The sequence below is a fragment of the Passer montanus genome, unplaced genomic scaffold (assembly GCF_014805655.1).
Source record: "Passer montanus isolate IOZ18808 unplaced genomic scaffold, ASM1480565v1 scaffold27, whole genome shotgun sequence".
Lineage (NCBI taxonomy): Eukaryota > Metazoa > Chordata > Aves > Passeriformes > Passeridae > Passer > Passer montanus.
In genome coordinates, this window is record NW_024367372.1 from 2,610,947 (window position 1) to 2,637,872 (window position 26,926).

The window sequence follows — 26,926 nt, forward strand, 5'->3', positions numbered from 1 at the left end:
TCATAATCCAGACTCCAGCACCTGGTAGGGATTCATGATGTCAAAAGGAGGAGACATTTTCTTTACTTCAATTCTAGCACTTGCAGCGTTTCTTCTGGGAAAAAGAGGCAGAGAAAATTTAACACTGTATATGCTCCAGTTGAGTATGTAGCAGGAAACAGTGGTGGTAATAAATATGGAAGACAGGAAGGGAACTCCTGATGTTTGAGCCTAGTTCTCTGGCTTGTGCAGTCAGTGAAATCCTACAGCACCTCGCTGTTCCTATTGAATAAGTTCCAGAGCTGTTCTAGTTAGAAACTTCTGCTAATTTCCAGCCTTCTGCCTGATTTATATCCATATGTTCTATGCTGATGTTGCCATTTAGTTTAAATACTTCTTCCTTTCCCTTCCCTGTGTGTTTATTTATAGACAGAATTACAGTCTCCAGCTATGTTGTTCAGCAGAAAGACAAGATTTTTTTTGCACTTCTCTCAAGGCAGACTCTCAAACTGCTGATGATTCTCACCTGCCAGCCCTGCACCTGTTCTGTTTTTTGCTGTTTCTTGAATATGGGCAGAGAGAATTGTACACTGTGGTCCATGTCAAGTTTCCCTGTTACCTTCTACCAGGCAGTTAGTCTTCTCTTTTCAGATGGAAATATCTCACCTAAGATATTCCTGGACTTGCCAAGTTTCACATACGTGGTGAGAGTCAGCTCCTTTCTCACACCCCACTGCAGTGCTGGTATCTCACACACTGAAATTCCGCTGACTCTTTCTGCAATTCGCACTTCACATGCACAATTCAGCTGCTTGGCATTTCATGCATATATTCACAGCCAGATGCCACGTGTGATCTATTGTGGCCTGTGAGATGAGACTCCAGCTTGGGTTTTGGAGTTATAGAGTTTTGACCTTTATTTTTATCATGAACATTATTTCGGTTTAAAGGATGTGTGGTGGGTTGACCTTGGCTGGAGCCAGTTGCTTCTGGAGTTGCTCTATTGCTCCCCTCCTCAGCAGAATGGGGGCAGAGAAAATAAGATGACAAAACCCCTCATGGGTCAAGGTAAAGGCAGTTTTCTGAAGCAAAACCAAAGGTCATGTGCATACAAGCAAAGGAAAAACCAAAAAGATGTAATTCTCTACTTCCCATCAGCAAATGGTGCTTGAGCACTTCCTGGGGTGCATGGCTTCTGCACGTTTAGTGGTTGCTCTGGAAGACAAATGTCATAAATAATAAATGGCCCCCTTCCTCCTTTCTCTTTGCTTTACCTGAGTAGACCCTTTGATCAGTTTGGGTCAGCTGTCCTGGTTATGTCCCCTTCCACTTGTGAAGGGAGGAATGTTAGAGAGACGATGATGTGCAAGCACCACTCAGCAGCAGCCAAAACACTGCTGTGTTATCAACACCCTTCCAGCTACCATTGCAAAGCACAGCTCTAGCTATGGGAAAAATGGATTCCATCTCAGCCAGACCAAATGCAGGAATTAGTTACTGTGAATTCTTTTAAGACATTTTATTCCTTCAGTCTAATATGCACCACAACTTCTTGAGCACAGGCATTACTCTTTGGACTTCTTGCCCTGGTACCAGGCAGTCTAAAGCTGCCCAACATCAGACCACTCAAGCTTGAACTTGTTCCATCTCATGTGGGAACACGCAGCACTGCCCATTTTCTCTTCCAAGCCACACAGTGACAGCTTGTGGACCTCATCTAAAGAACTTCTGCCCTGGTCTGTCACCCCCTTAAATGTACGCAGCCAGTCTGGTCCTGCTGAGCAGCAGAAATTATCGTTAGTGATTTCTCTTTAGCTGCCTTTGTAATTGTTCTCAGCCCATACTCTGCAATACGTTGAGTGTCTTAATGAAACCCCTGTCTACTGCATTTCATCTGTCTTGATAGCTGTCAAAGGGATCCACTGCCAGAGTGATCTGGTTTGACTTTTGCTTTTCCATTTTGTAGTTTACCCTGGTTTTATTCACCTCCAGGCTTTATTTTCTTTAAAAAATTCCTCTAAACCTTCCCTTACCATTCTGACGTGTTTCAGAGTTTTTTTTGCTACTTAATAACAAAATAATTTTGTCCATAAAATAATAAAGATTGTGCCATCTCCTTGTAGAATAAATATTTTTCGGGCATTGTGTTTATGGCTGTTTTTACAATTTGAAACAGGAGCCCCAAGGACAGTGAAATGTAGCAGTAGCATCCCTGAATTCCCTCACTGATTCTCCTCTAATTCTCCTCAAAACTGAAGACTTGCGAGTCAGCTCCACACAAACAGAATACAAATACATCCTTTGCTTCAAAAATACATATTCTCGGTGGTGTTCCTCTGCAGAAGAAGCTGTTTACAGCTACATTTTGGAGTTAGAGAGGATGTTGGTGATCTATTTATTATTTTTATGGCATTTAACATTGCCATTCTTGCACGTTTGGTTTTTTTCTCTCTTTATGGTACTCTATACCTAGCAGTATAGAACTCAAATATTTTTCCATATTAATGTTATTGTTGTTCTTGCATTTGGTTGGGTTTTGTTTATGGTCTGGTTTTCTTGAAAGCAAATCATCCTGATGTGACCACGTGTAGATTTGCCTACTTAAGGATAGACTCCAGTCTTTTTGACAGAGATGATAGACTTTTCTGCTCTTTGGTCTTTGTGGACGTGATCATGTGTAAATTTGCCTACTTAAGGATAGACTCCAGTCTTTTTGACAGAGATGATAGACTTTTCTGCTCTTTGGTCTTTGTGGACCTCAGCCACAATGAATAACTTTCATGTATCTTCCGAAAAGGTACATTCACTGTCCTTCTGAGATGGCCAAAAATTCCAGTTTTATTTTCTTTCTTGTGCCACCAATGCCAAACCTTCTGTTTCTGTAAACTGTTCTGCTGGACACTTTGAAAGCAAACTAATCAACCAGGAGAACACTCCTCATTATAAAAATTAAAATAATTTAACTAATCATAGAAAGAATACAAAGCAGGTTAATTATCTGAAGTGAGACACTAAGTGCCACACTTCTAACACCAAGTTAAAAGGAAACTTAATTCCACTGAAAACAATGGATTTAAATACATTTTGATGTGTGAGATGGAAGAAACAAACAGATGTCTAAGGTAGATTTTGCTCAGTTAAAAGCAAATGTTTGACTTTTAAATTTAGTAAGATATTAACAGTGAGGTCATGCAGAGTGCCATGAGACTTGTAAGTGCCACAGGAAGGCAGCAGCCTTGTGTGATTCACCTGGTGCTGGGCTCTGATAAAGAAGGGAATGAGCTGGTAGTTCAGTAATCAGAATTGGTGTCTCAGACTAGCTCCCTGTTCCTCAGAGCTCCTCCATTAAAACCAATTCATCTGGCAACACTTGACCTTTGCAAATTCACAGGAAAACTTCAAGCATTTGCCATCTCAGATAAAAAACTGCAGTGCTTTTTAGTTCTGGGTGACTAATAAGAGCAAAATACGTGCACATGATTAAAGCAATGCACTTTAGATTTACTTCAGAATAAATTAACCCAAACGATACTGTTTCTTTTCAGAACTGCATTTTTACCAAACACCTGTTTGTTCATATCCCTGATAAAAATAGCAAAATGGTGCAAAAGCACATGAAGATCTATATTTGGAATAAAGAACTAATTAATTGGATAAAGTATACATCAAATCATAAAGACAGTATTTGCACTTCCACTTTATTTCCTATTTCCATGAAAGACTTGAAGCATACAAAAAAGTGTATTTATTGAATGTACAGGTGAATGAAGTTGAAAGCAACGAGTATCATGCTGGAGAGCAGGATGCCTCTCTGAATAAGGGTCAAAATGTTAACATGGTTGTAGAAGAAGCCAAATATCTCGCTGAGATGGAAGAACACCCTGTAAAATGCAGGCAGGTGTTCTTTCTCTGTCTTTGAGATTTGCTGAAGACCCAGCACTGCACAGTGGGGAAGATGAGATCCATTTGATAAAATCAGGAAGAGATCCACAAGTGCATGAACACAGATGTGGAAAATCCTGAGATGCAAATACTACGAAAGCCCTGGGCTGAAAAGCTGTTAGTCCAGTAAAAAGGAGACCAAAGGTGACATGATAACAGCCTGCAAATATGGAAAGCCTGCTGCAAATTACAAGGGAGTGGTAATGTGTTTTCTCTGTGGTGCATAGGATGAAATGAAAAGTGTTTGCATGTTTTATTAGATTAAAAAACTGATTAATCTGATAAGCATGGACAGGTGTGTAAAGCTTTAATAAGCTTGAAACAAAAGCTGTGAATAAGACCATCTTTGCTCCAACAATACTCATAAGGATCACATTTGAGCACAGCAGCACCTTGTCCAGATTTCAGGATTTCAGGGTTTTTTTGAGAAGAGTTTAGGTAGAAATGATTCAACTTTAACTGCTTTGAGTTAGACCAACTTTACTAACTGTATATGTCCCAGAGCTGTAGGTATTTTCTGAGAGTTTGGCCCAAACTCTCAAAAGGTACATTGAAAGGCACACCTGTTTAGATGCCCAGGACAAACAGTTAAGCGACATTTAAGAAGTTGTTCAGCTGCCACCTCAACCTGCAGTCACTTACACACTTCCTGGGAGTGTGCTGCCCATTCAGCCATAAGCTCTCACATCAGGTGGCTTTGCTGCCAAATCACTTCCTCATGAACATTGAATGTATAAACTGGAGCAAATACCCCACAAAACTGTATTTGGACTGTCACTCCAGATTGCCTGAGGATTTAAGGGTTTCAGGTGTGATGTGACAGACATTGCTGCATTAGATCTCTTTTTGCCAGCTAGAGATGTGAACGTTATTTTGTCTTGGTATCCCAAATGGAAACTTTTAATGGGTGAATGGTTTGGGTTGGAAGGGCCCTTAGAGATCACCTAATTCCAACCCCTCTGCCATGGGCAGGAACAACTGCTGCCAGACCAGGTTGCTCCAATCCCCATCCTGCCTGGCCTTGAACACTCCCAGGGATGGGACACCCATAAATTCTTTCTCTCTGCCCAACAAATAATCAAGCTGATACCAAAACCAGAAGTTTCTTCACATCATTTCAGCTGAGTAAATATTATACACAGAAATAAGATGTCATAAAGCCTGTGGAAAAATTTAAAGACACATTTAAATGAAATGATCTCAACTTGACCCTTTCCAGCCAATAAATAGGTGGAGATTATGCAGGCGGATGTATATTTAAAAAGAAATTAAAGGAGCATTGCAATATGGTTATGCTCATTTATGCCTGTTAGAGCATGGGCTGAAGTCTGACAGGCACTTGGTAAAAAAACTGTGGCACTCATTGAACTCTTGGGTACAGAATGGCACAGGGTCAAGAATTTGGTTTTTTTTAAAAGAATTTTTCCAGTTTTCTAGAGCTCACGAGGAATTAATTTAACTGCTTTGCAGTTTTATATTGCCAGATGCAATTAAGAAGCTTTTTTCCCCCCTTCATTTATTCACCATCTTTTTTAGGAGATTAAGATCCAGATAATCTGTCCTGTCATTTGCACTTTAATAAAATAAAAATACCATTACTGTATTCACTATCAGCACAAGAAAATCACTTGCTCAGGATCTCACTTGCTAGTATGTCATTTAAATCTGCAACTAATAAGCCTCACAAATTTTGTTTAGCTCTGTTTACTAAAATGAAGACATACAAAAGTAAAATTCATCCTGGGTTACAAAAACATACTGGAATACAATGCAGTTGTAAGTAAACTCTGCACTGAAAGTTATACTTATCCTTTATACACAGTTTCTAAGTCATTATAACATGCTTTATAAAAGCCAACTCAAGCAATAGAACAATGACCCAGTAAGATTTTAGCAGCAGAATATCAGCGGATTCCCCCAGCTCTTGAAAACTAAATGCTTTTACTATTGCAAGAGCAATCTGTGTTGGTGACATTTTACCATATTTCAGCTTGTTTCTTACAGCCAAACATGTAAGTCCTGTGTAAAAACAGACAATAAGAATTTTACCAGAGGAAAGCTCTTGTTTTTGACCCTGGATATATCAATATATGGAATTGAATTAGGACTCTGTTTTTTGCAGTTGCTTTCTATGTGTAATGATAGCAGTTATACTCTGGAACTTTTGTACTGTTCATCAAAACTTACCTGCTCTTTATCTTTTAACAACATTTCATTTTCTGCTGCAGTTACAATATTATAGTGGCACATGTAAATATTCACCAGATATTTAAATGCATATTTTCATGTTTTGTTCTTAAGTGTTCTTGTTCTGTTTCTTACTCTGGTCATTAGCTGTATCCCCAAATTTCCATTAGAAGCAGCTAATTTTTCCACTTAGTTAGCTAAAGAAACCTCTAGATGTTATTTCTCTCATAGTAACATATATACAATATATGTTATTTTTCTTGAAGTAACATATAAAATATAGAACTTGCAATTATCTGATAAAATTCACCAGAAGAATTTAAATGCCTAGTAATGAAAGCTACTGCAACGGAAGCTGAAGAAAATAAAGCAGGGGAGTTGCTTAATTCACTATGAAGCGTGTGGAGAAAAAAAACCATGCATACATATATAAACGTGTCCAGAGGAGTTAAAAAAATCCCCAGCCATTGAATGTCTGAGTCGCTGAAATCAGCATGAGCTTGTCACCAAATTACTTTGGAAATCTTATCTTTAATATTATTCACAGAAAAGTTGTTTTTAATATATGGAATCAAGTAAGGCATTGCTCAGTTGTCTAAATAGTACCCTCCACTTGAATTTTGATAACAGTTTTTGATTCAGTTTTGTTCTCAGCAGCTGAAGCCCTCACTTGTAATCTCTACATACATCACCAATGGGTGCTTCTGACTTTACTCTCCTGTTTGAAATCCAGAGAGTGACATTATTGCTGGCCCTAAGGGACATTGGTGCTGTGTGCTGTCCCTGGCAGATCTGTCAGCTGCAGAGAAATGATCCTCAGACAACTGGACAAACCAGATATTCACACTGACAGAGCATGTGACTGGACTTAAGGTCAGAGATTCAGAGACTGCAGGATTGGGACCTTTAAAGATCCCTGCAGAGGATTGCCCTGTGTGCTGTGTGGCACTGGCATTGAGGGAGGTACCTGCAAAGTTCAAGGGTTATTTCATTCTTTGTGGAACCAGGCCTTTACAATCCTGTAAGCACAGGCTGATAGGGGTTCACCAGTTTTACTGTCTTTTCATTCCCTGTTTCAGAAAAAAATTAACTTGTTAATTAAGTTCCTTAACTTGCTGATTATATGACTAGAAAAACCCCCAAAAACCCATTTTACATAGAATGAAGAATATTAAGATGAGCTTCAGTATCCTGCCGTGCCAGATCTGATACCCTCTGTTATTTTGTCACCATACTTTGATTTGAAAGAGGTTTTAAAAGTTCCAGATTGTCTTTGTCACCACTGCTATGCACAGTTTCTAAAATCAGTGCTGAAAAATAATTCAGACTCTAAATGCTCTTTATGTTCAAGTTTATACTCCCCAAGAATTAAATCCACCTTCTCACAAAGGAACAAAAATAATGACAGTTCCACCCAAACTGTCTCCTGGAAATACAGAAGGTTCTTCTGGTTTGGTGCCCCTTTTCTTTACCAGGTTGAAGCACACCTTTAATTCTTACAGCTGATAAATGTTGCTTCCCGATTTTATTTTATCATATACTTTATCATATACTAGGTTACTCTTTTGTATTTGTAGTCTTACAGCTGATAAATGTTGCTTCCCAATTTTATTTTATCATATACTTTGTTTTATCATATACTAGGTTACTCTTTTGTATTTGTAGCAAAATGATTTTTTTTTAATTTTAACCTGCAGCTTTACATTAAGTATGTTATAATTGCAAAGTATGTAAAACATATTTGTGCTAGAACTTGACAAGACAATATTGAAAACTTTGCTTAGTTCAGTTTTAAATGTATTTTATGTGTCTTAAAAATGTATTTCTAAAAGTGAATATCTGTGAAAAAGGATCTCAAAGGAGGCCATCTATTTAGACACCAGAGACAAGAAAAACAACAGTTTTGCAAGAGTTGAGCATCTAGCATAAAATTTACATGAACTCCACTCAGATGGAGTGGTTTCTGATGGCTTCTTTGCAGCGGTGCTCTGAAGAACCAAGAATTGTAAAGAAATGTTATTGGCAAAAACCTTCAATAAAAGCGGATGCCAAGTTTTTGCCAAAATAAAAATTTAAAATATACATATGCCAATATTAGCACTGGACATGCTTCACACCCAAGGAGGCTCAGCACAGCAAGTGCTTAGAATTCTGCATCAATCAGCACAGACACTTCTTTAAGATCTGACATAACTCCTTTAAAGGAATCAGATCTCTGATCAGAAGGTGGCAGATGTTGTGGTAACAATAACACCGGACACAACTTGCCTACTGTGCTGCATGAAGTTCAAGTGTGTGCAGCTTTCTATAACCCTAAAAGTCTCCCAAGAACTACTCTGAACAACAGCAGGACATCCTCCGCTTCTGAGCAAAGTAGGAGAAACTTGCTCATTGGGAGTGGTGGTTTTTTTTTCTAACATCCCTATTATGATTTCTTCCAAGCATTCACTTGCACTTAAAAATTGGTAATTGATGTCTCACTATGTATCTCCTTGATAACTACATCATCTAAGTCACTCTCATTGCATCAAATCTGCCAGAGCTAACAGAAATTCCTTCTAATTAACAAAAGATTAGCTAATAAAAACAATTAATTGCTAAATGTATAACATTTTCCATACTCTCCCTTTAGCCTCTTTGCATCTTCTCCTTTAAACGGTTTCTTCCTTTTCTCAGATTTTGCAGCTTGCTCCTTCCTTTCTTGATTTTCCTGCATTCAGACAGAATGAAAATAAAACAATAAATAAGAGTTTCTGAAGGAAAAGCTTGTTAAGAAGCTCTCAGTTTGTAATGAATAGGTATTCTGAACATGCCCTGTGTGCACTTAAAACTCTCAGCTGCTGGGGTTTGAGGGTAAATAGCAGAACAGAGCTTCCTGGTCAATCCCTTTGGCCTTATCCATGTGATGATGTTACCAGCAAACTATTTCATCAGCTTTAACTGCAACTTTCAACTATGGACTGAAATGCATTCTTCTTAATTAGTCCCTTTGTTCACAATAGAGAACATTAGTTTAACTTAATTAGCATTCTAGAGATTTATCCCATAGCAACCTTGTTTGTATTCAGGGATTTCTACCAGAATTTTCAGGAGCTGTTCAGCTGTGTTAAACAGCAATTCAGTTTCTCTTCAGGCTCTCATTAAATTTGCCAGTAGTATTTCTGCACTACAGTTCAGGGCCAGAGTCCGGGCTGGATGTTTATTGGTACCACTCACACAATTGCCAGAATGGCATAAATCCTGTTGGGATTTATGTAGATAGGCAGGATTCTGGTCTCCACAGAGCTGCTGGTACCAGAATAGCAAAATTAATGGAGGAAATAAGGATTGGAATGATTACTGCTAGCAAAAGAAGATGATTGTTCAGTGGAAGAGTATTCCTGGCTTTTGATAACTAGCACAACAGTGGGAGAAGGCAGTTCTGAACATCTAAGATAACTGTAGTATAACAAAGATGATAAAAGCCATTTTCTTAAATGCTCCTGCAGTTCTTGTTCCAGAGCTGCATTTGTCATCAGAACATTGCCATCCCACCTGGAAGCTTGCCTGCTTTTGATTGCAACCAGTGAGTAGTTAATCTACACATTGCAGGTAGATCACTACTTAACAGGCTGCTGTGTCATATCACACAACCTAATAACATCCAGGAAGATGCTGATGATTTGGTGCAGACAAGATTTTTGATGAGACATGTGTGGTCTGCTTTGCAGAGAGTTTGAAGCAGAAAATACAATTTCCCACGATAGTGATAAATCTGTTTGATTGCTATGGATCATCTGCCACTATTTCCATAAGATGAGCTGAACAAGTCCAAGAAAATGTGCACAAGTTTATAGAACTAGCCTTTATAGAAAGCAAAAATCTAGGATCCTTTGGTCCAAAGGAACTTTCAAACAAATCAAGAAAACTTGTGAGCAGCAACAGAGTTAATCCGTTTGAAATATAGGAGCACTAGAAGCTCAAGGTTGTGGAAACTGTCACTGGGTGCCCTGAAAAGGAAAAAATCCATGTACTCTTGACAGAGAAAGAAAATTATCCATTTGCCCCAAACAGAGGGTGCTTCTGAAAAAATGGGATACAGGTGAAGCCTTATGGAGAGGCTAGAAGCCTTCCATCAGTATAGGCAAGTACATTTCCTATGTGTTTGCCTGATAAATTCCTGCTGTCTTAGCATAACATCTTTGAGATACTATGGCTGAGACACTTGCAGATTTTTGGGCTCTAGGAGAATGTCTCTATGTAATACACCATAAGAAATAAAGGATGTGAACTCAGGGATATGTTGTTGTGCTAATTGTGCTAATTAAACAGCACACACAGTAGTGAGAACAAGCTAAAACACATTAGGAATAAATTTATCAATTGAGCAAGCCTGAACCAAATTTTTCTTCAGAAAAATTGTAAAAAAAATCCCAAACAACCTAACAATTCAATGTAAACACACTTAAAGTTTCTTCAACACAAGAAAGTCCAAAAAGGTACAGTGGTAGTAGGGCAGAGAAATGAATACTCACAATCCCTTCTCCACCTTCCTGGGTTAGTGAAGGCAGCTGCAGGGATGAGATTCAGTGAAAGAGGGAGTCACTTTGGATTTGCACTTTGTGGGATGTTAGATACTTGGTTGATTTTTGAATTTAAAGATGCCCCAGGACAACTGTTTATCCCCACATTATCTAAAGCACATCGTGTTCCATCACCATATGCACCCTCCTGAAGAGCAGCTGCTCCAGCATGGTTGTCCTAGGGGAGGGCACAGAGGAGCTACCCCTGTGCAGAGCTGTCTGTAAAACAACTGTCAACAACTGAATACTTCCTAGAGCAAATTTTGTGGAACATTTTTTTTCTCCTTTTCCTGAGATTAGACCATCTCTTTGCTGGGAGGTCCCTTCTATGAACAGCTGTAAATGCTAAGGGAAATCAGATGTTTCCCACAATCCCCTATAATCACGCAGTGCTTCTTTTCCCCACAATTTTACCACTCAGTTCTCAGCAAAACTCCATTTCTGATTTTTTTTGTCTTTGAGCTGAGGAGTTATTTTCTCCCTGTCTCCTTCCTCCTGCCATCTGCTTCTTTTATTTTTTGAGAACTGGTGGAACAGTCATCAGCCCTGGGTGACAAACCAGCTCCCTTGCTTCCTTTCACTGCCAGTTTTGGATATCATCTGGGTATTTGGAAAGGCTTTATTGATTTGGGCTTTTTTCCTCCAGGTAGATGGAGAGAAAGATGGCAGAGCCTTATTAAAGTAATTCCTTTTGTGTAACTCAATTTTTTGATTACCTGAAGGATAAGAGATCAGAAAGAACCCTCAGGGAAGGGAGAAAAATTTTGTTTGAGCAAAGTAACAAACCCCAAATCTCTGTAGATAAGCTTAGGAGAAATGAAGAATCACTATTTATCGAAACTATTTCCCCTTCTTATTTGATGTGGGAATGGAAAGATAGCACTAACAATTTTGGCAGTGCTAAGAGACCTGCTTTACACAGAAGACTCATCTCAAAATAAAAGTTACACCTTAGCATTAAAGCTTAAAATAAATGGCACTGGGATGAGATTATCCCTGTGGCTGATTCTAGTGTAAAAATCAAAATCACAGAATAAAAAGATGCTTTAGAAATTAAAACCTTCAGCTTTTCAGCATGTTGCTATTTCAAGTACAAATAGTATCTTTACTGTGGTGATAGTAAGAAAGCAAGGCAAGAGGAAGAGGAGATTAATTCTAGGTCTGCAGTAGAAGAGAGGTGCAGACAACATGACTAATAGCTGTGGTACCTTCGAGGTGAGGTGCTGCTGAGAAATGGAACTCAAAATGAGATGAAAGGGAGTTTACATTTTGGGATATAAAAAGAAGCTTCTTTCTAGTTGCTCTGACCTCGCTGTGAGCAAGAAGCACCCAGAAATGTAGTTTGAATCTCCTGCAGCTGTACTAGGACACTCCATAACCTTTACTGGGATTGTTTCCTGAAAAAACTGCCATTGCTGAAATCACCCTTCACAGTAAAGTATAGCTCTCCACAGGTGCTGACCCATTATGTTCTTGACTCTCTTAGTTTTTTCCTTGGTGCCTAGAGTTTTAGGAACTTTAAGGACCAAACATATTGCTAAAACATCTGTGGTATGTAGGGTTAATTTTCCAGACTGTCTGTGGCAGTATCATATAATTTCAGAGCTTGAATAGCTGTGTTGCTTGGAAAATTTCAGTTCAGTGCTTTACTGGAGAAGTGGGTAGTGGGAACAATAGAGGATATATTTTTTGTCTTTCATCTTTCATCTTCTATAACTGCCTCAGAAATTTCATTGTTTTCATCTGAATCGATGATCTGCCCTGAAGCACTCCTCCAGTCTTCTTTTACTTTCATTTACTTCTGCAACCAGGGTTACATAGCCCAGTTTAGAGTAGAAGGAAATAGAAATTATTGCTTGATTAAAAAAAAATAAATTCTCAACCTATTTCTAAACAGTCACAAGGGCAAACCACCTGTAAGGTCCTGAGGAAAATCTCTCTGAAGGTTTTCATTGTGCTGAATACATCTTCCAAAGACAGTTTTGTTCGGTCTTCACAAAGATAATCTGCAAGTTCTTCCTTCTTCTTTTCAATGGTGGCAAATTCCTTCTGCAGGTCCTTTGAAGCATTGAGGCTGCCCTGAAACACATTTTGTAACACATTTTATGCATATTAAAAAGTAGCATATTCTGAGTTGCCCAGAAGACTTCAGTCACTTAACAGAGAGCAGTCAGTTTTTTAAAAAACTAACAACTGAGATTGGTTCAAAATGTATGATACTTATTTCTGAACTGAATCATCTGCATTTTCCCTCATTTAATCATACAACCACGTGGAAATGTGGCACAACCTGGGATGACTGAGCAAGGGACATGCAGCACCAGGATTTCTGCCTTACAGCTTTAGTTAAGTGACCCGTTCTGAGAATATGAAAATCTAGGATGCTAGGAAATATGATTTTGGGGGTGGGAGGGAAAAGCATATTGCAAATCTATTCACTTTTCTCCCCACAAAGCACAGTGAGACAAAGCATGCTTCTGTGCTGCACTATACACATTTATAGTTGCAGCCTACGTTCCTTTTTTAGGGCTTTCCTTTCTTTTTCCCACAGAAAAACCTGTCTGGTCCTCAGCTGTTTCCATATCCCAGTACCACATTACAGAAAGGAGGAAAATCTGGGATACGCCTTCCATCAGGGCACAGTGGGAGGGTATAATGACCCTTTTCCATTGGGCTTTATATCCAGTTGTAACCCGAATGACACTGCCTTTAAGAAGAGAGTGCTTAGGAAGAAAGACGGGAAACATGTCACACTCACATTACCTACTTGCACAGATTTTCCATGCTGTATTTTTAAATCATCTGTTGACAAAAATAAACGCTTCTCTATTTCCAACAGTTTCTTCAAATTGGCACCTGCCTCAGCCTGCATGGCGTCAATGTGGATTCTGCAAGGTCCACAAAAGGGACTGTACATTAAAGGGGTAAGTCTTTTGTTTGCATTAACTTAAAAGGTTATTATAAACATTATCATCTCTGCAAATGAACATGGAATTTATTGTCCAGCCCAGACCCTGCTTTTGCAGGTAGCTCTTTTCTTTAAAAATGCTTTTTCATGTGCACAAACCCTCATCTAAGAAAGGCTCTATGCTTTTGCCCTCACTACCTCCCTGGATGGACTGTGGAAGAACCTCACTGTCCGAGTATTCAAAAACTCCAAAAAAATTCCAGCCTATTTTTATTCATAGGCAACACAAGCTCATCTCCCCTGTGCCAACACTGTCCTTATGTAGCTGGTTCTTCTCCCTCCTTGCCTTTTCTCCCCAGTCTATTTATAGTCCAAAACTGTATCTCCTCTCTGTGTTACTTTAGCTTGTGTGGAGATCCAAACACAGCCACTGCCAAACCAACATCTTCTGTAGTTCTGAACTCTCTCTGGGCCAGACAAAATTTACTGAATCAGCAAAACCTGGCTTGGTGTTTCATGGTGCATCCAGATGTGAGCAGCATTAGGAGAGTCCCTTGCAGGATTTGCACCATGCACAGCTCTCCACAGGTTGATTAGCAAATCAATTTTGTAAGTTTGAGAGTTTGATTAAAGTAGAGGGCAATTACATTATACAAGAAGTACATTTATATCATTGGCCAGAAAGATCTAGTTTCAGTCAAGAAAAGAATTTCTGTTATAACACAATCCAAAAACAGCATTCAGTTTAGCTTCTGCAAAGCTAACTCACAAAAGCCACAGCGTTTTTCTGTTTAATTATAGAATTAAAATACTTTCAAAAAATTATTTAGCAGCTAGATAATAAATGTCAATCCATTGGCAGATTTAAAAGTTACTCCTTATTTGAGTTACAATGAAATCTAAATCACTACAAGGTTCCTGTGAATCCTCTGAATTTGTAACAGGATTAAAAATGTTAATCCCAGTGCTACAAATGGGGATTCTGATTGGTATAATTGAACATATCTACATGTGATTCCTTTGAGTTAAAGAGAAAGAGCTGACAATGGGAGAAGTCAAAAGTCTCTAGAAACAGGTTTTTTCTTTTCTACCCACATGTATCAAAAACCCGTGCTGATAGTCAACTCTGGTAAGTCCCCCCCAGTTGCCAGTAAACCACCCCAATAATTTCCTTCTTACAAAAGCTTTGTACCTTCAGATGGGCTTTCACCTAAAAATCACGGAATGTGCTGAATTTGAAGGGACCCACCAGGATCCTCAAGCCCAACTCCTGGCCCTGCACAGGATCATCCCCAAGAGTCACATTGTGTGCCCCAAAAATATTGTCCAAACACTTCTTGAACTGACTGAGAAGCCTCCGGAAAAATATGTTTCTATTGAAATATGTGGAAGAGGACTCTGGTCCTTGAAAATGAGGGAAATTCACGATTTACAAAGTTTTCTTCTAAAGTAGTACTGGATCCACAGAAAGAAAATCACACTGAGCCCCAGCTAAAAGTCTTAACCAGGTTGAACTATAAAAATTTCAACACTGTTTGGTGCTGAAGGGAACCACTCTTTCCTACCGCAGAGAAATCCTGTGACCTTATTACACCATCATAAAATGACTCAGCTCCTTGCTGGCTTTAAAGAGGTTGGCAATTCATACATGACAAAAACAAACAATAATGTCCTACCCCACTGCCTTGGAAACAAAGTCAAGATCTCTGGGAAGCTGCAGGAGATCTCTATGTTTTTTTTCAACTTCCTAAAATTGAAGAGAAAAAATGGTTATCTAATACAGGCTGTCAAAGAGCATGGAAGTTTTTCAGCTGGACAACATCAGGACTGAAAACTTAACACTTCAGTTTCGTTCTTATAAACGTAGGGATAAATTTAGTCTTGTTCATTCTTTTTCTCATGTGGGCATCCACAGGGAGTTAAAAAGAAAGGAAAAGACTCATTTTAAGTTCTCAGGCTGACATCCCATGGGCTGCCACAGTGTGCAGGCTGACCTGAGATTTTTGTCTTCATACCACAAAAATAAATTTAATTTGACAGATGCATTGAGATATGTGTCAACACAAGGGAGCAGTTGAAGAAGAGAAAGAAAACAGTAAGCAGACATGTCAAGTGAACTTGAGGAAGGAAACCTAGTGTTATCTCCCTCAATATTACTGTGCATGGATGTCATCTCATCTGCACAGAGAGCTGTGGAGAAATTTTCATGGTATTTCCAGCACAGAGGCTTACCCTCCAGGTACCTGTAGTGGGGTATTACAGAGGTAAAAGCCTCTTAGCTTCTGGGGAATTAATATTTGAGAATAATGCACACAAGATTAATTTCTCAGTTTTGTTGTACCTCCAAAATATGGTGAAGCAGAGTAATGTTGTTTTGGTTTGCTTTTGTTTCTGTCAGTTTGAGCAAAGCACTAATTTTAAAACCTCCAGCATCTCCAGTATGACGCCCCTGGAAGATACATAAAAAAGTTCCTTCCTTCAGTTTTCAAGTTTTGCATTATTTTCTGTTATCTTTTTAATACAACAAGTAAAGAAATCACTTTACTTACATAATTCAGAAAGTTTCCAACTTTAAGAATCAATTGGCAAAACACTGGCAGTCGGTGACTGGTAAGAATCGCTAAAGAATAAGAAGAGAGACATTTTCAATAAATTAAATTATCTGAAATAGGATTTTCATTAGGTTTGACGGTGATGATAACAAAATTTTCATCCAAGATTATGTCAAGCCATTGTTATGGATTTGGAAAAATACCAATACAGAAATAAATCAGCTGAATGGAAGTCAAATGAATAACTTTCTATTATGATCTTTTCTTTACAAGTAGATGGAAAACTAGTTTTTCCATTAAGTTTGGAGTATTGATGTGTCAACCCTGCAGCAGCTGTATGAAGAAGAATACAAGACCACACACAAGAAAGCATATAAACTTGTGAAAGTCTATAGTCCTCATTCCCAGCACACATTATTCTAGTTAAGAAAAGCAAAGGGCTTTGTGCCTTGTTATCATTGCTAGTGAGAGTGAAGATCAAAAGATGCACATTTTCACAGGAGAATCTGGGGTAAGAGTAAAGTTTTTGGCAGAAATAGAACAGAAACACTGACCCTCACAATGGGAAGGGAGGGGAGCAGGGAAGTCAGGGTGGGACTACAAAGAGCTGTTGATTGCACCCCAATAAAGAGTAACCACAGCACTGACATCAGACATCCAGGTAGAGCCCTGTTTTTTTGTGTAAACATAAAAGTTTTCAGTTTAAATGTTTAACAGGAGATCAGTGACTCTCTGAAACCATTGTATCTTCATGAAGATACGCCTGTATCTTCATGAAGTATGAAGTACTTCAATGAAGTATCTTCAATGAAGAGACATGAGTATCTTCAATGAAGAGACAACTTAAAACTAAAACCAGGGTTAATTTTGGGTGGAGGAGTCTCCTGAAATATTGGTGAACATCATCTGGGATGCCTTTTTCTGGCAGCCACATCAGATTCTGGTACGTCACTGTGTCCTGCTCCACCACAAAGCTAAGCTGCATCAGTGCACACTACAGGAAAAACTGGCATTGATTCATTGTTAAGGACAAAAAAAAAATCTCCTCTGCACACAAAAATGTAACCTATACTCAGACAGGATCTGGCACTGCCATATCCATCTCAGGAGAGACCTTACTGCTGTTGACAAGTCCCTGAAAGGTTGTAGAGAGAGTTTGGCCTCTTCTCCCCGTGACAGGATGAGAGAACTCAAGCTACACCAGGCGAGGTTCAGGTTGGACACCAGGAGGAATTATTCACAGAAAGAGTTGTTAAGCAGTGGAATGAACTGTCCAGGGAGGCAGAGTCACCTTTCCTGAAGGTGTTCAAGAAACAACTTAACACTAAGTGCTAAGGTCAAGTTGATAAGATTTTGATGGGTCAAAGGTTGGACCCAGTGATCTTAGAGATCTTTTCCAACTTAAATGATTCTGTGAACCCTGGAAGCGTTCAAGGCCAGGTTGGGTAGGGCTCTGAGCAAGCTGGTCTAGTGCAAGGTGTTCCTGCCCATGGCAGGAACAGGATCATCTTTAAGGCCCTTTCCAACCCAAACTATTTTGTGATTCTCTGATGAAGGAAATTTCCTTATTTCTCTTCAGAACTCCTACTTCAGAGCAGAACAACACAAACTACATTCTTCAGAATGTATTCTAGGAGCAGGAATTTGCAGAATAATTTTGACGTTTGCTACACATTCAGCAATTAAAAGGTTAATTTTGATTAGATTATAGCATAGGCTACCACTGATGCAAATCAAGTAGAAGAAAGTGGCTGAACCCGGGCACTGGTGCCGCACTGATGTACTTACTTTCACAGGCTGTCCTGACGGCTTGTGCTTTTGGCCACAGACACTCCAGCAGAATTTTTGTTTCCTCACAAATCAGCATACATTCAATCCTCAACTGGTAGCTAAAAAGAGATCAGTGGAAAAAACCCCAACAAACACCACAAAAAACAAATCCCACGGGCCTGATTAATTGACTTGTGTTCAGCATCATCCATTTTAGGCAAAGCACAGTACCAACATTCTTACGGTCTCCTTAATGCTCTCATATGAGAGCTGGATTATAAATAAATCAAACACAGATATTTCCAAAGATGTCCTAGAAACTATTATCATCTCCTCTTTCAGAAAGCAATGCCAGACTGACATCTGGCAGTGACTACCTTGCATAATGAGGCCATAATTTTTTACAATTCCTGGGCAACACCAGCCAGGATTTTAGTTCTTTTTAACTTCACAAACAAATTTGAAATATTTTGGCAGTGATGTCCTTTAATGACATTTATGCTTCATCACAGATTAATATTCTGGTAGTAAAACATTTTCTAAAGTACTTTTAAATCTAGCTAGAAGTCTGAGAAAATGAAAAGCCATATTTTCACCACCACATTTTCAAAAAAGTATCTCTGGTTGTGGCATGGAAACTGATCAGATTTATGGAGGGCTACTGCTATTAATTATAATATATCACCATCTTTTTGTGAGCAGCAGAAAGAGTTCTCTGTGTGCACCTCATTTGACTTGGTAAAAACTGGGGAGGTGGTGAAAGCACAGGCACTGCTGTGATTCACTCTGGGATTTGTGGGCTCTCCAGTGGGTGAACTGGGATCTGTAGCCCAGGGATGGAGTGAATCAGCAGCCTGGTGACAGGATTCAGTCTGCAGCTTCATGTCACACAGGAATAGCTGTTCAACAGTCAAGGGTTTTTTCATTCCAAGGTTATTTTAACTGTAGTTTGCCAAAGGTGTCTGAAAGTCTCTCTGGCCTTTGGGAAGGAAAAAAATAATTCTTATACAGGGACTACAAATAGCAGTCAGATGATTTATCCTGAAGACTGGATGTCAGGAACATCCCTCTAGCACAAGAAACAGGGGCCTTAATTTTTATGGACAAGTCTTGTAAGAACCACACTCATGGAAAGAGACAAGGAAGATCTTGCTTACCTGGGAACTTCCAAAAGATGGAGATAAAACTGATCTGCATTTGCCAGCTGTGATTTTTCTTTTTTGCATGATTTTAGGCTATTTATCTAGCAGGGAATAAAAGACCAAAATAATCACACATTTTAATTTACCAGGGAAAATAAGCACACAAACATTTCTGGTGCCATTTTCTTCTTACAGGCATGAAACTTGCTTTTCTGAATTTGCTGTGTGCGTAGGCAATGGGAATAAAGTAGATGAACAATAAATTCTACATATGAACTGGTTTGAAAGGGCAAACATGTAGATTTTATTTTGACTGGAAGTCCTTTGCCTTTGTACAGCATCTCCTAGGATGAATTCCTGACCTGTAGGCAGAGATTCTGGAAGCTATAATGCACAGGCATCCAGAAACCCTTTAAAAAGATGGGTCCCTTCCCTTACTCCTTTTTAAAACTTGTTCTGAAAGGCTCTCTATTCACCTAGGTCTACAAATCCCACTGTGCTTCATCCACTTAATTAAAATAACAGGATAGAGAGTAGCACTTTTTCTACACCTGTGCAGAGTTTCCCAACATGTTCTTGCTCAACCTTTGTGTGAAGAGGTCAGAGTGTTGCTGGGATGGACTTCCCACCACCCTGCCTTGGAATTTCATTGACCTAGATGCAGCAGAAGGATGTGGGATCCAGTCATAGCTTCTTGCTTTAGCAGTGCAAGTGTTTCAGGCTGAGCACACAATACACTGATCTGCACCAGAATGACACGTTAATAGATACCTCCTGGTTTTCAGGCAGCAGTTTAAGTAGCTGTCTCAGCACCTCAGCATCCAGCTTGGTTCTATCCCCTTTCTGAATCATGGCAGCAATCTCTTCATTGGAGCTGCAAGGAAAGAAATTATGTGGAGCACTGGGGGAGTAACATGGCAAAAAAGACCTCAGTCTCTCTGCTGGCACTCCAGGAGCAACTGAAGTAACTCATACTGTGCTTGTCTCCCATTACAGTTTGGATCATAGTCCTCAAACTTACAGTGGAGATATGAAATTCCAAAGGTTTTTTCTTTTAAGCCTAAAGCAATATTACTTATAATTTAGGTGTGATTTTTGACCTTTGTTCATATTTACATAGCAAACCCCAAAGCTCTGCTTTTACTGTAGGTGTCCAGTGTCACTGAGAAAGTATTTACATTTGAATTCCCCCACAATCTGCAGCAAAGACAAGGATAAAACCAATGGCTCACAGAAGGTTTTAGCTCAAATCCTTGCCTGAAACTTTGGCAAGCAACATGTGTTTGAAATGCTTCCAGATTGCTGTGGTTTGAGCTCTGGAGAGCTGGGGTCCCTCGGCCACCAGTGCTAACAGAGGCTCCAGAGCAGCCTCAGCCCTCACAAGTGCAGTGGGACTCAGCTCTTTGATCCCAGCTGCTCCCAGGAGAGCTCCACCACTGCCCAGGGAATCAGACAGGAAGAGGAAATAGCATCTGCATTAGGCTATGCACCATTCTCCCCCACGGAGAAGCAGTTTATAATGGAAAAAGAAGAATAATAACTAAAAACATCCCTCTGACTCGTTCTGATTTATTCTTAATGAAAAGGGATTTCTTGGCTGAGTTTCCTCTTGAAACTCTTTTAACATGGGCCATGACACAAAGGGCAGAGGGAGAGCAGAACATCCGTCATCATCCTGCCATAGTTTCAGGGAACCTCAGAGTAAAGATATTTTCCCAAAAACTAGTACAAATTCCTTTCCTCCCCCACCCCTCCATGAGGCCTGTAACTTGGTAAATTTCCATTTGCTTAATTATTCAAACTGTTTCCTATTTATAGAAAAACTGCACATAAAAACTATGTATGATTTTGGATCTGAACCCCTGGAAATGCCTCTTTAAAGCAATGAAGTGAGTTGAAACTTCCATTCAACAATCTTCACTAACAGTTCCTGCCATAATTTTATATTTATGACAATAATACCAAAGAAAAACATATTTCTACATAACTTTACTGTTATTTATGAACATTGTCTCTTTAGGGATCTGTAGTCCATTCTAGATTTAACACCAGCTTGAAAAATGCTATTAATTGTCTGAAAAGAGACTGTCACCTATCATGATTTAAAAAAAAGGGGAAAAGTTGACTTCTTGTTAAAGAAAGCGAATACTTGCAAAGTATTTCTGCTAAATTAATTTCATTTAATATCTGAATAAACACATAGACACATAAAATCAGTAATTCAGTTATTCTCCAAATCTTACCACTTAAATTGCTTCAGAAATATACTCAGAAGGAGGCTTTTCTTTGGACCTATGAATGTGATCTGTAAGAAAAAAAATCAGTCAGCTAGAAATACATTTAGCTTGGATTTATCAGATTTTCTAGAGGTTTTGTTTGTTTATTGGTTGAGATTCATTCTTTTTTGCTAATAATATAATCAATAACCTTCATAGATCAAATCCCAATGACAATAATACAGCAATTAGATATGTTTTAGAAAGAGGCAAAGGCAGAGAGAAGGAAATTTATTTGCTTATTCCTGTTTATAATTCATATTGAAATTCCCATGTCCTCCCTGCCTCAGATGAAGACCTATCCCCCAGCAGAGTTACTTCAGCTTGTTTCATAAACCTCCCCTGTGTTTTTTTTAAGGCAGCCTCAGGTAGTGAGGCTCAAAATATTTCAAACTTTCTTGTTATAAATGATTGACATCAATAAAGAATTAATAAGCTTTTCACTTCCAAGAACTTTGCTATTTTCTACAAAAAGTGGGCAGTCCAAATACCTCGTTTGTTTTCTTTATTTTTGGTCCCGGTTTCTCTGTAGGGATCCTTGATGGGACAGAGAAAAGAAGCTCCAAGCTTGCATAGTCAGGTTCCACAAGCTCCTTGCTGCTGCTTGGCATCACAGCCCATATGGAGTGGCTTTCTGCAAGAGAATTAAAGCTCAAGATGGACCAGAGAGGTTGAGGAGCACTTTCAAGGCAATGTGATTTGTAAAAGGGAAAACACTTCTAAGGATGAATGAAATATGATGTTCATTAGCCCTGGACAAATGTGCATTATTTAAGAGTGACAGCTCCCACAGAGAGCATCCCAAAGGTTTGAAGCCTAATTAAACCTGGAAGATTATTGCCACATTCAATTCACTGAGCTGAAGGCAGCAGATGAACTTAATGGGCTGCTCCAAATTGTTTTTGCTATTGCTGACCAGCTACACATTGGAGGATTGTGGTACCAAAAGAGGGGACGTTGCATCCAATTAGGTAAACATCTTTTTTTGCAAGAGATAAAGACTCCCAAGCCCAACATTATTACCAGAATCTTTGGGGCCTATCCAAAAAACAGACAGAACTTCCAAACATGATCTTGTGCACCACGGGAACCTTTAAGACAGGATCTCACCTCCTTTTGCTTTAGGAGAGATTGCAACAGTGACACTGAATGCATTGGGGATGAATCTCAGTTTGTGTCTCTGCACAAGAAAGTGGTCCATGGCTCAGTTTTTTTTTACATCTGTGTTTATATATTTTATCATAGCAGCAAGTTCTTGCCCCTTATGACCCCTTGTCCTGGAGATAAGCAAGGAAGAACAACCGAGATCTGTGTTGTGTGCACTGAACATTAAAAACTGCAGCAAAACTGGAGATGTGTTTCCAGCCTCTTTACTGGAAGTTGAACAAGACCTTCAAGCCTTTTGCACATGCTAACCACAGACTCTGAGGGTTAGTTTGTGTGTGTGTGTGTGAATCACCACACAAATCACATGCCTGTGGTCAGTATGAAATGAAATTGGGGCTACCCTGAGGGTACACATTCCCCAGCCCTACTGACAAGAGTTTTCAGCCTCAGATCTTGGCTGATGCACCTTTTGGCTGCACAAGAACATAAAAAGCAAAGTAAAACCATCAGCTGAGAGTTTACTCACTAATGATGCACCAGAAATTCATTAAGAAGAAACACAGAACATGACCATTTAAAAGACATTTCCACTCCACACACTCAGAGCATTTTGCAAACCTTTATCTGTGCAGACTCACAACATCCCTTTAACAAATAACAGAGATTGAGAGGTTAAGAGAAGGTAACTTTAGCAGCCACAGAGCCTCAGCCCAGAGCTCCCCCCAAACTACTATTTCCTCCACTAATTGGCAGAGGACTGCCTTTCCATATTCATTTTGTGATTATGGTTGAGAGCAAGCAATGGGACCACATGTGTGACCTGACTTATGAGTGAAGGTTTATTCCCCTGACATCAGTGCTTTCCTTTGGCTGCACAGTGCACAAACCCATCAGCCCAGTGTCACAAACAAGCACGTACGTCTCACCACATCAGAGGGGAGCTTCTGCCAGTGGAGCAGCTTCATCCTCAGTGTTGGTGTCTTCCTATCGTGGGGCTGCTCCCCACATCCACAGGAAGGATGACTGCACCCAGGATTGCTGCATGGCTGAGGAGATGGGAGTGATGGGGAATTTATGCCAGGCAGGGAAAGAGGGGGAAGAGGCACCTTGCACCCAGGAAGTAGGGGAGGAGGTGGGGGCAGCTGGGGTAGCAGAGCTGGCATCACAGACTGTTCTTGGGAGGAAGAGGAAACATCTTTCTGGGAAGGTGATGTGCTCCCTGGACAATGCTCTGACTTCCTAGAGAGGCCAGTGGGTGGAGAAAGGCTCAGGTCTTCCCTGGGGTTCTCCTCTTCCAAGTCCATATTAACTTGAGTGCATTTGTTCAGCTTTGGAACAGATCTTCTAAGCACTGTTTTGTGGTGATTTGAGCAGTGCATGCTTGATAGCAGGCTCTCCGTGGCTTGCCCTGGTCCCATTTTCCTGCTGTACAAGACAACAAGGTGGATGCACGGATTAGCAAAGTTCCTCACAACTGCTCTCTACTTCTCCAGAAATAACAGTGGCCTTCACATCAAGGTAAGCAACAGGAATATTTCTAACTGCTTTACAAGTGACACTTCATAGCAGTTTCACCTTGGCGAGTGGGGAGCAAGGCAGTCCTTCTGGCCATAAGGCTCATGTTTGACTTCTCTTGATCCTTCTACATTCTTGTTATAATACATAAAAACAGACAGAGCAAATGCTAACAGCATAATAAACGCTTACCTGGTTGTTTTTTTCCCTGTTGACAGCTGTTTGGGGGGATGAATGAAGAGGTGAAGAGATGCCTCCTGGAGAATTTACTGCAGTTGCTCTATAGAGGGGACATCTCAAACAGCAGGGACACAGTCAGCCCTGAAAAACCAGGTTGCCACAATTTACCTTAAGTGCAGAAGGGTGCTGGGGATTTAAAGAGAAACTCTCAAAATAGCCTAATAAAGTAAACAAGCTACAGCTGAGGAGGAGGATTCAGGATGAGCTGCTTAGGTACTTGTAACTACACATGGAAATTACTTATAAGCATTTCAGTGAATAAGATTATCTTTCCTATTTTGCCCTTAAACCAAATTTTATTCTAGGGAAAATATATTTGTCTTGAGACTATACAGTTTCTCTCAGAGCTTCCTGCAAAAGACTGCAGAAATCCCATACATAGATATCTTGTCTGTATGCCCAGTTTTAAACGTGGAGACAGTCCTACCAAAGTTAGTGGAGCACTTGCTGGCTCAGGACTTTGCTTTGTTTGCTTGACTGAGCAAACCTTTGCAAACAATTGCATTTCTTGTGGAGGAGCAGGGTCCTGGGACACTTAATCTCAGTAGCTGGAGCTGCTGTGTGATTTCTCTGTTTATAACCTCTACAGCAATGATCATCACAAATGGCAGGAGCAGAACATGTTAAAAGGGGAGCAGTGAGCAAGCTATCAGTGCTGCAGAAATGACACAGTAGGTGCACCATTTTTAGGGACTGTATGTAGGCAGAAACAAAGCCCCCTGTCATCCCATTCTTGAGCAAAACACACATTAATAGCATCAGCAGTCTTAACTAGGTGTGGACTTTCATTTCCAGTGCAGCATGAGAGATTATTTTTGGTACATTCACCACATTTTATTCTCAAAGAGCTAGGTTAATACCTATGAATGATGATACATTATCATGGATCATAATACTTATGAACCATTTTCCTCCTGACACAGCAATTTGGGGCAGTTACTAACACAGAGAAAACTTATTAAGGGAGCTGCATCAAAACCTGCCATTGATGCATCTCTAGTCCATAGTATACCTGTAAAGCATCTCCTATAATTTGGAACAGTTTATCTTTGAAACCTAGCAGCTCATAGTGATGACAGTCTCCAGCTCTTACAGCCACTGGAAAATTGTGAGCCAATGCATCTAAGGCAAAAGAAAGCAATAAAATTTTGATATATTTTGTCAGTCTTAATTTAGTAAAAATAGCCTACATTAGAAACATTAAATGTTAAATCAGCCAGTAAATAATATTTGATTTACATACTAAATGGTACCAGTTAAAATAACTATGTCAAAGGCCTATAATAGAAAATTAATATTAACCACATTTCCAGTTTACTTGAATTAATTTGTTGTTGGTTTCCATATTTCTTTTTGCACAAATAAGCAGTTTCCCCAAAGGTAAAGCAGGCTTACATTTAATTTAAGTAAACAACTCAATGTATCCCCTTTAGGACTTCACAATCTTCGAGGTAAACTTGTACATATGTCTGTAATTACCCTAACAGGACAAGTGAAGGATTCAGCCCTATGAAAAAACCTAATGAGAAATGAGAAAGCCTAATGAGAAATAAGCCACTTTTTGCTAGAAGTATTAGGGGTAAAATGAGCTGATTAAATAAAATCTTATTAGAAATGCTCATGTTAAAATTCTGCTGCTTGTTTATTTTAATTAAGCTATAGGGAGAATCAGCAAGACTATTAATTAGGAAGCTCTTTTAATCAGAGTGCTCATCTAAATTGCTACAGGGTTTGTGTAAAGAAAAGTCTTATTTTTAAAAATCCTACTAACAAGTCGTACTATACAAGAAACAGCTAATATGCTTTGAATGATAAATAGGCTTATAATAATGTATCTCCAAAGATTATGCTTTAGAGACTAAGTAAAAAACCCCATGCTTTTAAAGATATTAAAGCCTTGGTTTAACTTCAAGGCAGCTGTAACTTACATCGCTGAAAATGTTCAAATGAGCTTGTGGGTATATATTAAAAAGAAATCTCTGTGTGAAATTTCCCCTCAGAAAGTGCAGCCTCCTGTCCCTGGTGAATACAGACATAAATAAACACAAATCTCAGTGCAGCCAGACAAGCACTTGCACTGGCACCACTTAGGCAGGGCAGGGGACAGAGATTGACTCTATACACCAGCCCAGTTCTGATGATCCTGTTGAATCAGTTAACTTGCAATTAACTGTGGAGCTGTTTTCAGTGCTCTACTACTCCACCTTTTGTTTTATGGGGAAAGCTGATGATGCTTGAGGACCACAACAATACAGACTTTCACTTCCACTTTTTATCTGACTACTGACATGCTAAAAATAGGCACACATCTCATTAGCCTTGAAAGAGAAGCTGTATTTTGACAACACAGAGTTTAGAATTTTAAGTCAGATTAAAAAAAAAAAATCTTACCTCTGCAATTTGGATAATGTAAACACTCCAAATTTTTCACTGCTTGTGTTGCTATAGGGCTGATGTGGGGCTACCTTGTTTTGTAAAACTTGATTTTCTTTGTAATGGGAATTTCCTTCATTGGTCACTACTATACTATAAATAGGGGGTTCAATGAATGTTTGAGAAGGCCTGATATTCCCCCTTGTGTGCTATAAATACCTAAAAGATTTCTCTTGAGGGCAAAGTTGTTTAAAAACGGTACCCACACACATTCAAGGTAACCACCAAAAGTGTAAGCACAGAGTCAAGACCTGCAGTGAAAGATAGTTTTGAGGACATGAAGATGTATTTCTTACCAAATGGCTGGAGTTGA

General features: G+C 39.4%; 1 protein-coding gene across 1 annotated transcript; it reads right to left on the reverse strand.

Annotated features, from left to right (window-relative positions):
• On the reverse strand, window positions 1-26,926 carry LOC120503872 (inverted formin-2-like). The gene is made up of 15 exons (XM_039712908.1): window positions 26,910-26,926; window positions 24,133-24,261; window positions 23,345-23,850; window positions 21,810-21,952; window positions 21,286-21,347; window positions 19,814-19,916; window positions 19,058-19,143; window positions 17,919-18,019; window positions 16,128-16,198; window positions 15,920-16,027; window positions 15,255-15,325; window positions 13,438-13,558; window positions 12,585-12,749; window positions 8,730-8,818; window positions 1-94 (listed from the first exon to the last, which is right to left on the reverse strand). Exons 3-15 carry the CDS (start codon window positions 23,841-23,843, stop codon window positions 1-3), a joined length of 1,713 nt encoding a protein of 570 aa, XP_039568842.1. The 5' UTR covers window positions 23,844-23,850; window positions 24,133-24,261; window positions 26,910-26,926.